Genomic DNA, 14856 nt, shown 5'->3' with positions numbered 1-14856 from the left:
TTTGTGGTTGTTCATTTGCCATTTATTGTTCTGCACATACACCTCATGAGCACCAGGTGGCGATGTCCTCTCACAGAGCAACACCAAGGACTTCACAACACAACGGATAGTTTTTACATTAGGACATTCACCTTCCCTCTCCCAGAAAACCCCCACGAAAATGCCAGTGACCACGGACAAGGATAGGGGACAGGCCCCTTCCTGTACCACGCGGGGTCTTCTCCCTCCCCTCTCATGCACACGACAGTGCAATACCAGGACAAGTACTTTTGACCAAGTGTAAAACCATAAAGTCCAAGTTCTACAAAAGGGCAGGAGAAAGGGTATGAAACACAAAGGCACGCACAACCACATATACACAATTAACCTCTAAGGGACAGGCGTCTGACAGAGTTTGTCTGCAATCCCATTTGTCATCCCTGGAGACTCAGGAAGGGGAAAACCAGGCAGCTGGTGGTCCGGCCATGACAGGCAAGGCATGGGGTTCCCTGTGCAACCCAGGGAACAGAGCAGGAACAACACTGGTGGGGAAACGTCCCGTGTCCCAGGGATCGGTGCTCAGTACCTCCGCTGGCAGGGTGCTCACTGTGCCTGAGACCGTGCCTTTCTAGGCTGGCACAAAGGGCAAAGGGTTGCCTCCCCCCTGCCCCCCGCCTTGCTTGGCACAGCGTTAAAAGGAAATTCAAGATCCTTCTGCCCAGAAAGTCCCACCAAAGCGCAGCACAAGGAGGAGGTGCCCCCTGCTGAGCATCCTCAGGGAGGAAAAGAACGGAGGGTACAGACACGGTCGGCATCCTAGGGGTAAGGTCTTGAAGGTATTAAGACTTACCCTCGAAGTGGTATTACCCCTGGCACACCGCCTGCCTGCCTATCCATTCTCTGAGTCCCCTTCCTTCTTTTCTCGGCTGTCCCCTTCCCCACCCATACCTTCTGCCCGAGGCAGGGAAATCAGCCTGTCCCCGCTGCCATGGCCAGTTGTCAAACCTTATTTGCCTTCTTTCCCCACCTCCTGCTCCACAGCTGTGTGTTTCTACCCATTGACCCTCGGTCTGTTTCCTCATCCCTGTGGGTGAGAAGCTCAGCAGACACTTGACCCAGGTGCTGAAGGGCAGAGATGTACTAGGTGTGCAGTGAGGCTCTTCGATGACCTCTGGGACAGGGTGGCCTGGCAAAGGGCACGGTGGGGGGGGGGGGGCGGATATTAAATGCCTCAGCCATGTCTCTTCCGTTGAGTTCAAGTGTTTCCTCCCGACTGGCAGGAAACTGTGCCCTGTGGTGCAGTGGACTCAGGCCCAATCTCCTGGTCCGCTGGTGAGAGAAGATGGTGGCCGGCTGACCTGAGAGCTGAGTTGTCAGGAAGGATTCCTCTCGTCAGAGCTCCCTCTGCTGGAGCCAGCCATTCAGAGAATAAGGAAAGGCCCAGCACCAGTACCTCCCAAGGAACTGGGCGACACTCAGGTGCATCCACTGGCCACACCAATGTCAAAATGGCTGTAGGCAAACAGCAAGCGGCCACGGAGCCAGCTCTCAGGAAAGCCTGGCTTCAGGTTCTAACTTAAGTACCATTTTTGAAGGTTCTTTTGTTTCCATTTTTCTAGCATCAAAAACCTTCCAAATATTATGAAATATATATGGATATATATACGTCAAACCCCCAAAACATGAGGTATATAAATTCAAATTAGTATCCAGAGGAACTTCCCCCAAACACATAGTTCAAAGAACCCACTTTCAAAGGGGGAATTGGGTTTCCTTTCTTGATCCCCCTTCTCTCCTCCCTGACCCCCAATTCATTCCTTAAGGGAAGTGAAAAGCAAGAAGAATATTGGGGAGGGGACAGACAGAGTCTTGGGACACAACCCAAATGCAGGTTGGACTGGACCATGATGTGGTCCCAACCCTGTTGGGAATGAGCTATAAAGTCTGCCTCCATGCTCTAGGTCAATCTGTAATAGATGAGGGGCCCAGCCCCCTCTGGGCTCTGATTAGCAAGTGTGCATGGAGACAGATTGAAGCCCTCATAGAAACATGACCGGATAGACTGGTTTAGATATGGTCTTGAAAGAGATATAAAAAGGGGTCTGTCCAGTCCTCACCTGACACATATCCCCAAGCACTGTTCCCTGGGGGCATCTAGAAAGATACATGATTGTTACCATTTGGGTCCAAGTTTACTGTGGAAATTGGTTGGCAAAGGGTGAAGAAAGTCAAGGAACCGCAGCCTGGCTGTTTGAGCCCCATCAGAGCTGGAGTTTGACAGTTTGCAAAACAGAATGGGAGAACAGGATGGGACTGTCTACCAACCTGGCCCAGTGGTGCACACTCGCGCACACACACACACACATATGCGCATACATAGATGGCACAGAACCCAGCCTGGGCTCTACTCACAGTGACTTGATGAAACTCATGGAATCTTTGAGCTGGTCTGGGATGAGTTGGGAAGAAGGCTATGGGCTCCTCTCCCTGAGGACAGTTCAGATGCTAAGTGGGATGCAGACTCTGGTCTGATCAGAGAGGGGCTGGAAACATCATGGGATGCCAACCCAGAGAGGAATCCCAGAGTCCGTCCATCCACACAAGAGAACCAGATGCCTCTTTGGACAGGTCGAAGATGTGAGGAGGGAGGGCCCAGAGAGGCCAAGGACTATTCTGAGAGCCGAGTGTGCTCCCAGAAGCCTTTGCTTCCCTGACCCTCTTGGTGAGAAGTGCTTCCTCGCTGAACACCGAGGCATCGACATCTGATGTCACAGCAATTTAGCGGTTCACCCCTTTGCCCCCCAATCTTGCACAGTGAGAGCTCCTCGCCTCCAGAGGAGGAGAGAAAAGCAGAAACTCCGCTCTCAAAGCAGAGTGGAAGCAGCAAGAAGCCAGCTGAGGCATTGAACCTCAGGCTTCACAAGGCCAAGGTATGGAGTGCCCACGCTCTGTCCATACCCTAAGTGTGCTGACCGTGCCCCTACTCAGGGGGGCGGGGGGGGGGGGGGTTCTTGCCTACCCAGCACCGAAAACTCCATGGGAACAGACCGAGGATGGCCCTCATCCCATGTCCCCTTTGTGGTGGATGAGGTTTATGAATGACATCACCTTATTCATCTCCCTCCCCGCTGTGGCCAGGAGGGATGGGGAATGGGGATAGGACAGAGCGGGAAATGAGGGGATTGGGAGGGCATGGCACCAACTTCCACCTCGATTCTCCCACTTCCTGCCCTGTGGTCCCCGCAGCCCCTCCTGGCTCAAAGACCCTCCAGCTCAGTCCTTCTCCTGGGTAGTGCTGTCCTCGGAAATGCCCTGGGCAGCCAGCTCAGCCAGCACATTATCCAGGTAATTGGCATCTGGGTAGCCGTGACCCGTGAGATTAGAGCCAAACTCTGTCTTGTGGTGGACCTCGTTCCAGATGACGGTGTCTGACTCGCCGGTGGTGCTGGAGGTACCGATGGCAAAGATGAGGCGGCGATCCCAGGCCACAAGCAGCAGCTTCAGCACCTGAGCAAGGGGAGGCAGGAGACCAAAGGCAGACATTCAGTGTTGGTCAGAAACTATGTCTTGATGGTAGGGTCTTCCCAAGGGTCCATGTCTTCTGGCATCATGATGCCCCCAGCGGCACAGTGAATAGAAAGAATTTGGGGGTGGAGTCAGGAAGCCGCAAGGTAAAGTCTTGGATCTGTCACCAACTAACTGTGTGACCTTGGGCATATTCTGTCCCCTCTCTGGGCCTTAATTTCCTTACTTACAAAATGGCAACGCTCTGATCTGCTAAATGGTACGAGGGCTTTCATAGCAGTGCCTGGCACCCACACCTCAACAGATGTTAGCTACCAGCAGCCTGGCTAAAAGACAGGATCTAGGAATTCGAGGCACTCACGATCCAAGAGCCTCTGAAGCGTGTCCGCCATTCCCTCCACCGCCCGAATGCGGCATTAGTGCACCCTCAGCTAGTGGTGTGGCAGAGCTCTCCGGTGACATGGTTGAAGTGGGGTGACCTCTGCCAGGCCATTTCACATTCATTTACTCACCTGGTCCTCATAACCACACATGGAGGCAGATCTGGCAGGGGCTACTATTGTCTCTATTTCATAGGTGAGGCCCAGAGAGGTGTTCGGGCTTGAAGAGTGTTCTCATTCAGCTAAATTTTTAAAAAATGGCTGTGGAGCAAGACAAGGGCCTAACACCCTACCCAGCATGAAGACGGCCGATAAAAGTGACCTGGATTCAAAAAAGAATGACCGTCGACACGCTGTGGGCTGGAGGTGGGGAACTGTAAGAGTGGTAATACCAACATGAAGTAATGGCACATGGTAGAGATACGATCGACCCTCCCCCGAGGGTTTACTTACTACGTAGCAAGCACTGGGTCACGTACCAGTGACAACAACTCGACAAGACAGGTATTCTCCTTATCTCCTTTCTACACACGAAGAAGCTCAGAAGATAAAGACTTGCCCTGTTCGTCCAGCTAGTACATGGCAGAGGGGGGCCTAGACTTCAGGACTGCCTGAACTTACAGTCCGTGGTCTGAGTTACTACTCTGTTGACTCTCAGATGTGGATCCATACAGAATTCACGGGGGAAGATGCTTCTGAACTGTCGGAGAGGAGGGGGGAGATACAGCTGACCCTGAACAACACGAGTTTGAACTGTGCAGGTGCACTACACGTGGTCTTTTTTTTACAGTATAATATAAAATATAATATATATATAATACATTAAAATATAAGTATTTTCACAGTATGATACTTATGATTTTCCTAATAATATTTTCTTCTGCCTAGCTTACTTTTTTGTAAGAATACAGTATATCATACACACAACATACAAAATACGTGTTAACTGGCTGCCTATGTTATCGGCAAGGCTTCTGGTCAACAGTAGACTGTTAGTGGTTAAGTTTTGGGGAAGTCAAAGTTATATGTGGATATCAGCTTTGGGAGGATAGAGGTCAGCACCTCTAACCCCTCAGTTGTTTAAGGGCCAGCTGTCCATTAATAGAAAAGGACATGTAGACACAGTAAATGAATATGAGCCAAGGCATGTGTAATTATAACAACAGCTGTCACCATGCTGGGCATTTTACAAATGCTACTTTCACTTAATTCTTAACAACATCCTGTCCACACAGATAGAAATTATAACCACTGTTATATGGATCCAGAAACTAAGACCTCAGAATGTTCATCTTTATGCCAGTCCCCACATCTGGTAAATTGCTAAAGTAGGACTCGAACCCAGGCCAGTTTGTCTCCAAAGCCCAGGCTCTTATTACCTCACTGTGCAAGAGCCCAAGGTTAAGGTCCCAGACCAGCAGATGTGAAGGATAAAGGTGAGGAATTAGTGAGAGGGGAAGGTTCAGACCCCCACCATAGTAGGTCTTGAATGCCAAGCTGAGAAGATCGTACTTTGTAAAGAAGGAAGGGAAAGATATCAGAACAATTTTTTGGGTTTTTTTCTACCTTATTTCTTTTCAACAAAAAAGTTTGGTGGTAGAAACTGTACTTTAAGATACTTAACCTGGTGGCAGGTAAAAGATGAAAGTATTTATGGGGCCCCTGGGTGGCTCAGTGGGTTAAGCATCGGACTCTTGATGTCGGCTCAGGTCATGATCTCATGGTTTGTGAGATCAGGCCCCGTGTCGGGCTCTGTGCTGACAGTGTGAAGGCTGCTCGGGATTCTCTCTCTTTCCCTTTCTCTCTGCCCCTCCCCCTGCTCATGCTCCTTCTCTCTCTAAAAATAAATAGATAAACTTAAAAAAAAATGTATTTACTAGGTGGGTATGGCAGGATTAGAAAAGGAGTCACGTGGTTTGGTGGGCAGTTCCCTGGGAAACAAGCCAGTGGGGTGGTGGCTCAGAGAGAGAGTCCAAGGAGACTACTGTGTCCAATATGGGTCCCAGGGATTCTGGGTATGTCATTAACAAGAGGAGGGAGGCCTGGAAGAGAGGGGAGCAGCTCTTGGCAAGAAGATTCAAGTTTTAGCAGTAGGACTTCACAGCGGACATGTTTAGCCAGCGGTTGGGACTGTAGAGCTGGGGCTCAGGCACAGAAATATGGCTTGCTCGGGGCTCAGGATCAGGACTGGTCCTGACTTCTAATCTGAGGACCCTGCACTGGGTACATCTTCACCATGTGGTTGATTTTCTCATTGTTCCACATGATCTGCTTCCTCCTCTGTAACAGAACACCCATGCCCTTTGCCATGGGACCCAAGGGGCTGCCTTGTAGGCAGTTCATGACCCTGTTCCTTGTGTGGTGTTCATGACTTGCTGGGGCCTGTGAAAGGCGAGTAGGAGTGACAAGCTTCCAGCAGCAGCTGTAGTGGGTTCACACTATTCCACTCGGATTCTCTCTTGCTCCTCTGCTCCCTTCCAGGAGAAGGGCAGAGACCATAGAAAGGCTGCTCCTTCAGCCTGGATTCCAGGACACGGAGCCCCACGGAGCAGACAGAGTGGACTCATAGCAGCCAAACAAGCCACAGCCACTGGCATGCACAGTGCATGAGAGTCAGCCTTTGTTGATGTCAGCCTCTGAGACCAAGCTTGTTACCCAGCAGGACCTAGAGAAAGCTAGCTAAAACCCACTTCCGGTCCAGCACTGCACCCCACAAGAAGGGGCGCGACACCCCCTTAGATCAATGGTTCTTTTCCTTTTTGAGATCAGGGAAGGTTTGGAAATCCAATTGTTTTCTGGCCTTAGCCACAGAAAAATGAACATAAAGATTTTATTCTAATTTTACAATTCATAGAACCACTGAAGCTTGAATCATGAATCACTGGGGATCCAGAAACCCAATCATTTTTCCCTCTGTCTTTTGGGAAATTCATAGAATACAGAAGTACATTAAAAGAAAAGAAAAAAGGTAATCTGCCACAAATTAGGATCCCTGCCCTGGAGCAGTGCCTCTGAAGCTTTAATGTACTGTCAGATCACCTGGGATCTTGTTAAAATGAAGGAGTTTCTAAGGTTCTGCATTTTTTAAAAAAGTGTATTTACCCATTTTAAGAGAGACAGAGAGAGTGCAAGTGGGGGAGCGGTAGAGAGAGAGAGACAGACAGACAGAGAATCCCAAGAAGGCTCCATTCTGTCAGCGCAGAGCCCAACGCGGGGGTTGAACCCACGAAGTCATGAAATCATGACCTGAGCCAAAGCCGGATGCTTAACCAACTGAGCCACCCAGGTGCCCCGAGGTTTGGGCTTCAGTGGTTCTATGAATTGTAAAATTAGAATAAAATCTTTATGTTCATTTTTCTGTGGCTAAGGCCAGAAAATGATTGGATTTTCAAAACCTTCCCTGATCTCAACACCAAGCTTCTAGGTGTTGTCACTGGTGCTGGTCCCAGGACCATCTGCTAAGCAGCAAAGCCCCCTGGGAAAGCATCCTAAAATAGACGAATTATTGCCAGTGCTATCCAGGAGAGGAAAAAGCCCTGCCCCAACTATCCTGCAAAAGAAAACATTCTAATCGTCCCCACCTTAACCTACAGTTGACTCAAATATGACCTTGTTACCATGTGCGTCTATGGTAAAAAGAGACTCAGCTCTTTAGCCTGTGCACAGCAGGAAGCAAAACTTGGGGCCCTGACACAGAAGCAAATCCTACCCCCCAGCCCCCCAAACCCCCGTTCTTACTTTTCTCCCTTTCTCGCTGTCTGGAAGGTAACAGTGTCTTGGGAAGCCACGGGCACTGAAACTCTTCCCAGGATTTGGGTGTTCCGGCCCCTGAAAGCAGAAAGGAAGTCAGCGAAGGGCATTTTTCAAGATGTTTTTAATGAAGGGGTGCAGACCATGCGTGACTAATTCAAGTAATGATGACAATAATAACGGTCACAGCGTCTGGACAGAGAACAAATCCCAAAGCAGTGATAGCAGTGGTTTCCCACCTGTTTTGGAGTCGTTAGACCTGCGTTTGGACCCAGAGCGGCCACCTCCCGATGTGTCAGCTGGAGCCCTCTCTTGGGGTGTGGGTTCCCCCAGCCATCGAATAGGGAGAGTGTGAAGGCTAAAGTGAGCTTGGCACCGCAGTGCATAGTAAGAGCTCAGTAAACGTTCATCATCATCATCATCACCCGGGGGCTCTGGCCACGGGCTCTTTTGTTTTACCAAAGAGGAAAACTTCAGCCTAGAGAGGTCACAGGGCTTCTCCAACATCAAAGGCTTTGCCAAAATTTAAGCCCAGGCTTCCTGAGGCACATGATGAACTTTTTCCCTCTAAAGTACTCAATATAACAAAAGTGCCTCTGAGCCAGGAGCCTTGGAGTCATCTTTATCCATTCATCCACTGATGTGCGTGTAGGGTCTTGGCTATTGTGAATAATGCTGCAGTGAACTCGGAGGTGCACGGATACCCCAATTCAGCAAACAAGCAGGGACAGAAACTGACGCAGAATTTAGTCAGAAGCCAGGCTTCCTCATCAGGATCGACAGGCCCCCTTGAGAAGCTCAGGAAAAGTGAGGGATTTTTCTCCCAGAACCAATGCATCCATCCGCCCCCCTCCCAACCCCTTCCCACCCCAAACAGAAATGTTTGTCTATAATTTCTGAGCATCCCTAACCCCCTGAGGGTCTGTGGAGCCATTTAAAAAATCCCTTCTAGATGAAGCCAATCTAATATTGATAATTCCATGCAGCTCCTAGCACCAGCTCTCACACAAATGGTAACTGTCGTGGCTGAAAAAAATGAGTCCAGGAGTGAATGAATGCATGAATGAATGAAGAAACTATAAGAAAACACAGACTTTTCATTTTTTTCTTATAGTGGATGGTGGTTCCAAACTGATTTTTTAGAAGTTTATTTATTTATTTTGAGAGAGAGAGAGGGAGAGCAGGGGAGGGTCAGAGAGAGAGAAAATCCCAAGCAGACCCTGCGTGTCAGTGCAGAGCCTGATGCAGCGCTCAAACTCTGGAACTGCGAGATCATGACCTGAGCTGAAACGAAGAGTCAGACACTTAACTAACTGAACTTACCCAGGCACCCATCCCTCCCAAATTGAGTTTTAAATCCTGTGATTTAAAAAGATTTTTAGTAGCCTGGCTCAAGATCATCTATCCTTTCCAAATTGAACATCTTAAGCACGATACAGGAGAAGGGAAATATACCCCTGGGCTGAGAGAGGTAACAACATCTTCTTGGAGACGCAGGACGTGACAGTTCTGAATTTCATAGTCCCATGAAATCACAGCACATTTACAACACGCTCACGGCCACAGCTGTTTGTAAGCCAGACTGCCCAACTCCAGAGACGATTCCCAGCACGGCTCTGCCCGCACCTCACCCTCCTGGGACTTGCCCGTCTGCAACACAGACACCCGCCTGGCGCTGACCCCAGGAGGCTGTGTGCTCTCTGCACGTCGCCAAGTGGAGCAGTCACGACTCTGCCTCCTCTAGATTGGAGACTCATTCTCTGAAGTGAAGGCAGAACTCCAAGTTCTCGACTCCTCTTGGAAACCCCAAGCCCTTGTGGTCTCTGGAGTCTCCAGGGACAGGGACAGACACAGCACTGAGGGGTCCTGCTACTGACTCGCAGGGGGTGGTCTATAGAGTGGCTGCACTGACCCCAGAGAAATGCATTTCCCTTGGCGCAAGCTTGAGTTTTCCTGGACGATCCGTGATCCATGGCGTCTACACAGGCAGCAAGCGGCCCCTCAACACCACCCCTCCCACCACCTCGACCTCTGTGCTGGCTCTCCATTCTTTAGTCCCAGAGGCTGGGAAAAGAATCTCCTGCAAAATGGTTGCCCCGCCCTGATCTCTGCCCTCCTTCTCACCAGGGATCAGCCACCGGCTGTCTCTCCCGACTCCCCGACTCCCATATTGTCAGTCTTGTCCCTACCATCCCAACTGGCTGCCTCCAGTCATTCCAGAAGGTCGCAGCTGCCCCCACCTCCAACCACATCTCCCTCTCCCTCATCCTCCGCACCTTCCTTGTTCAGGCCCCATGACCAGAATGGTCTCCTAACTGGTCTAATCAGGTCACCCCTCACTTCTCCGCCAGGCTGACCTTCCCAAAGTGCAGTCCCAACTACACAACTTCCCAAAATGTTGGTCGCGTCCAGCAGTGAGCTGGACAAACAAAGCCTGACAAATAAAGCTGCAGCCCTCACCATGCTGGCGTCCTTCCATGGCCTGCCCACAGTCCTCCTTCACTCTCTGCTCCTTCACGCACCCTCCTCCCATCCCCCACCGTCGCAAGTCCCCAAATTAAACTCTTCTTTGTGGCCCACCAACACCCCTACTTCCTCTCCGCCACAACTCTGCTGTGTCCTCCCACTAAAAACCTTCTCCTCCATTTCTTTATGGCTCTCAAGGTTCAACTACTGGTGCCCTGCACCAGAAAGTCTCCTCAGACCCTCCCAGACAGACAGACATAAGCCCTCTTCTTCTTTACCCGGACAAGTAGCTTGCTCACATAATGCCAGTCACCGGGCACTGAGCCCCTGACCACCGTGCCCAATACCACAGCATGCACATACAAATGTTCACTCCCATTCTTACAAAGCCCCCTGCACAGGAGGTTCTCAGCTATACGGATGAAAAAACCAAGGGGCACCTGGGTGGCTCAGCTGGTTAAGCATCCAGCTTTGGCTCAGGTCACGATCTCATGGTTTGTGAGTTCGAGCCACGCATTGGGCTCTGTGCTGACAGCTCGGAGCCTGGAGCCTGCTTCAGATTCTATGTAGCCCCTCTCTGTCTGCCCCTCCCCCGCTCAGGCTCTGTCTTTCTCTGTCTCTCAAAAATAAACGTTAAAAAAAATTAAAAAAATAAAAAAGAAACCGAGCTCAGAGAGGTCTGGTGGTTGTCCAAAGTCCCAGCCAATACAGAGTCAGCCAGGATTCAGAACCCAAGTGTCTTCAGACTTTGAAGACCTCTTGTGTTGCCCCCCCCCCCACCCCCCACAGCGTTTATCTATGGTGCACATTATGTTGTGTTCTATAGTTTGGTGATGTAGACTTATTTTCTCTGACTGGCTGGTAAGTCCCTCCAGGAATAACCATATTTTTCTTTAAATTCTTTTACAGACTATCTCACCTGCTCCGGTTTATTTCTGCCACATCTCTTATCGCTAGTTGGCAATACCTCGCTTATGTATCTGGGCATTGACTTCCTCATCCCGCTAGAATGGGGGCCTCCAAGGAGAAAAGACTGTGTCCACTTTGCTCACCTTTGTTTCTCCAGCACCTAGAACATGCCTGGTCCATAATCCATCCTCCAATGTTTGTTAAATAAGAGACAAAATGGAAGAAGGCAAGGAGGAGGGAGGAAGGAAGGGTGAACTGATAAATAGTTGCCAAATAAATGAATCCTAGATCAGTTAAAAAATCTTCAGTGTGTGAAGGAAGGGGCACATTTGTATTTACTGTTAGGAATAGGGTTCAATTTGTTCCTTAGGGTTGTCTTTCAAAGAATCAAAAGAGGAAATAAATGCCTACAAAAATCAAAGCCAAGGGACATCTATCAAATTATAAATGCAAATATCATTTGACAAAGAAATTCTACTTCTGGAAAATTATTCTACAGATATACTCACATGCATACAAGGTTATCTGTTACAGTATTATTTGTTGTAGTAAAAAGATTGGAAGCAATCCATATGCCCATCAAGTGGAGACAGTTGAATATAAATTAGGGTGCATGTATACTATGGATTCTCACCCAGAGCCAAGGAAGAACGAAGAAGCTCCCTCTATACCAACATGGGAAGATCTACAAACTATATTGTTAATTGAAAAAACCATGGTGCAGAACAATATGTCTAAAATGTCCCCCTCTGTGTACCAATGGGAGAGGTGGAAACAGTCTTTGCTGCACATGCACGGAGAATCCTGGGGGACACGTAAGAAGGTAAGAACAATGGTGGAACGCGGGGGCAGGAGGTGAAACCGGGTGGACGGAGGAAAGGAAACTTTTCACAGTATAAAATTATCTTATTTCTCTCCGGCTGCTGTAATGAGATACCGCAGACTGGGTGGCTTAAACAACAGAGATCTATTTCTCACAGTTCCGGAGGCTGGGAAGTCCAAGGTGCCAGCAGATCCAGTGTCGGGTGGGCACCCACTTCCTGGTTCATAGACTGCTGTCTTCTCCCTGTGTCCTCGATTCGGGAAGGGATGCGGGGGCTCTCCGGGGGCTCTTTTACAAGGGCACCCATCCTGTTCACGAGGGCCCCACCACGTAACCTGTTCAGTTTCACGGAGTCCCAGCTGGAGAGGAACTTGTACATGGGGTCTCTCCCACCTCTGATTTAGATGGTATGTAGGTGAGTCCTCGGATTTAGACTTTAAAGTTGATGCTGGAATGAGTTAAGACTTTGGGGACTATTGGAACAGAATGTATTTTGCAAGCAAGAAGTACAAGAAGTAATGGACTGCTATAAACTGAGAGTCTGTAACCCTCGGAAATTAACAAGTTGAAATCTAACCCCCAAGATGATGGTATTTGGAGGTTGGGTCTTGGGTGGGTGATAAGGTCATGAAGGTGAGCCCTCATGAATGGGATTAGTGCCCTCATAAGAGAGACCCTAGAGAGCTCCCTCACCCCTTCTGCCATGAGGACACAGCATAAAGATGTCCATGACCTAGGAAGCAGGGGCTTACCAGATAGTGAATCTGCCAGCACCTTGAGCTTGGACTTCCCAGCCTCCAGAACTGTGAGAAATAACTTTCTGTTGTTTAAAAGCTACCCAGTCTGTGATATTTTCTTGCAGCAGCCTGAACAGATTAAGACAAACATATTACCGGGGCACCTGTACAGCTTAGTTAAGTGTCCAACTTCGGCTCAGGTCATGATCTCACAGTTCGTGGGTTCGAGCCCCGCATCGGGCTCTGTGCTGACAGCTCGGAGCCTGGAGCCTGCTTTGGATTCTGTGTCTCCCTCTCTCTCTGCCCCTCCCCCCTCGTGCTCTGTCTCTGTCTCTCAAAAATAAATAAACATTAAAGAAAAAAGACAAACCTATTGCCTGCAAACACTGAAACTTAAAAAATAAGTAAATAAAAGCCCGTGGCTGACTCGGGAGCACCTGAATGCCAGGAGGGATGCTGTAGATGATCCGGATGGTTTTGCAGTCGGGGTGGCCGGGCAGGGAGTGAGGGATGAGGTGGTACTCCATCTTCCCCGGAGGCTGGGTGCCTGTCTTCACCCCATAAATGGTCTTACAGGTTGGACACTGCAAACTTCCGTCCTGAGGGCGCAAGGCAGGAACAGCCAGGTTGGGAAACAGTCTTGGCAACACACCCCTAACCCCACCTAACCCTGGAAGGGGACAAAGATAAAAGGCCAGGGGGACAAAATGCACCCAAATAAGTAAATTCCACAAATTAGCTCCATGCTAAGGGCCATGTAAGAGAGACCCCCCATCCTTGAAAGGCAGAGCAGCCCATGCGGGCAGGGAACATACACAGGGAGTCATTATTAACCGTGAAGTACCAAACGAGTCGGACACACAACAAAGCACTAGGGAGCAGCCTCTGCCCAACTGCTGAGCATCACAATCCTGACGAAGCTTGCTGGAAACAAAGATGCTTGGACCCCACCCCAGGCCACCAAACTGGATGGGGGGGGGGGGGGGGGCGGGGATGCGCTACAGAAAGTAGCAGTGAAGAGTGAGAACTTTGGATTGGATTCTCAGCTCTGCCATCTACCTGCTGGGAGACCTGGAGCAAATTACTTAACCTCTCTGGGTCTCGGCTTTGTAACAGAACAAGGAAAACAATAGTATCTATCTCACTGGGTTGTTGGAAGGATTGAATTAGAGAACCCACAGGAAGTGCTGACCACTAAGTCGTGTCTCTAACTGTTATTAGTACTTTTATGACCCCTAAGGCTCGTACAGGTTTAGAAACCACTGCTCTGAAAAGAGAAAGTGGGTGTCGTGTGCCCGAGTAGATGAAGCTGACTTTAAGAAAATGGTCCTTAAAGAAGAGCTGTGGACTGGTTTTGAAGGATTGAGGGCAAGGTCTGCACAAGCAACGAGGGAGGGAATGAGTTGTTAGTGAAGGCGTTTTAAATCTTACAAAAGACTTTACATCTTGTTTCACATAGGCCTCGCCTGATATCAGCTTTAAAGGAATATTAGCCTTATTATTAGCCTTAAAAATGATTCCCGGGGCGCCTGGGTGGCTCAGTTGGTTGAGCGTCCAACTTCAGCTCAGGTCATGATCTCATGGTTTGTGAGTTCGAGCCCCGCGTCGAGCTCTGTGCTGGCAGCTCAGAGCCTGGAGCTTGCTTTGGATTCTGTCTCCTTCTCTCTCTGCCCCTCCCCACTTGTGCTCTGTCTCTCTGTCTCTCAAAAATAAATAAATACAAAAAAAAAGTTTTTTTAAAAAATGGTTCCCATTTTGGGGCACCTGAGCAGTTGAGGTCATGATCTCCTGGTTTGTGAGTTCAAGTCCCACCTCTGTCTCCCTCCCTCTCTGCCCCTCCCTCCCCCTCAAATAAATAAATATTTTAAAAAAACTATTCCCTTTTACAGAGAAGAAAACTGAGGCACAGCACCATTAAAGGACTTGACACTAGTTAGGGCTTGGTCTTCAGCAGTCTGTACAAAGCCCACGGCTCGGTGGCTGTGTTGGGGCGCAGGGCAAGACTCTGGATGCAGACATATAAGGGGCCTTGGCTTCACACTGGGGCCCAGCGAGGCGTGGCCTGCACGGCTGGGAGGAGACCTTGTTCCCAGGCTTTCCAGAAGAAAGTGGGTGAGAAGGAAGGCGTGGGCAGGGAGCCATGTGTGCAGAAAAGGCTCACAGCCAGGAGAGAAGCTCTCCAGGACATCCGCACCATTTCAGGAGGACAGCGATCCTCTGTGGAGCTATTTGGGGACCTTCAGCTCAAGCTCTACTAATGTTAAAGGAGTAACTTGCATTCAGGGCA

At 49.5% G+C, this 14856-nt stretch overlaps 1 protein-coding gene across 1 annotated transcript in view; it reads right to left on the bottom strand.

Annotated features, from left to right (window-relative positions):
• DTX4 (deltex E3 ubiquitin ligase 4) overlaps positions 1–14856 on the bottom strand; it is a 35996-nt gene continuing 21140 nt past the window's right edge. Inside the window, exons 7-9 of the mRNA XM_042905606.1 lie at positions 13007–13168; positions 7623–7712; positions 1–3486 (exon numbers count right to left, since the gene is read on the bottom strand). Of these exons, the coding sequence (XP_042761540.1) occupies positions 3253–3486; positions 7623–7712; positions 13007–13168 (486 nt within the window). The 3' untranslated portion in view covers positions 1–3252. The remainder of the gene's footprint in view (positions 3487–7622; positions 7713–13006; positions 13169–14856) is intronic.

The sequence above is a fragment of the Panthera leo genome, chromosome D1 (assembly GCF_018350215.1).
Source record: "Panthera leo isolate Ple1 chromosome D1, P.leo_Ple1_pat1.1, whole genome shotgun sequence".
Lineage (NCBI taxonomy): Eukaryota > Metazoa > Chordata > Mammalia > Carnivora > Felidae > Panthera > Panthera leo.
The sequence above is the reverse complement of the archived record's forward strand: the minus strand, read 5'-3'. Positions and strand labels throughout refer to the sequence as shown.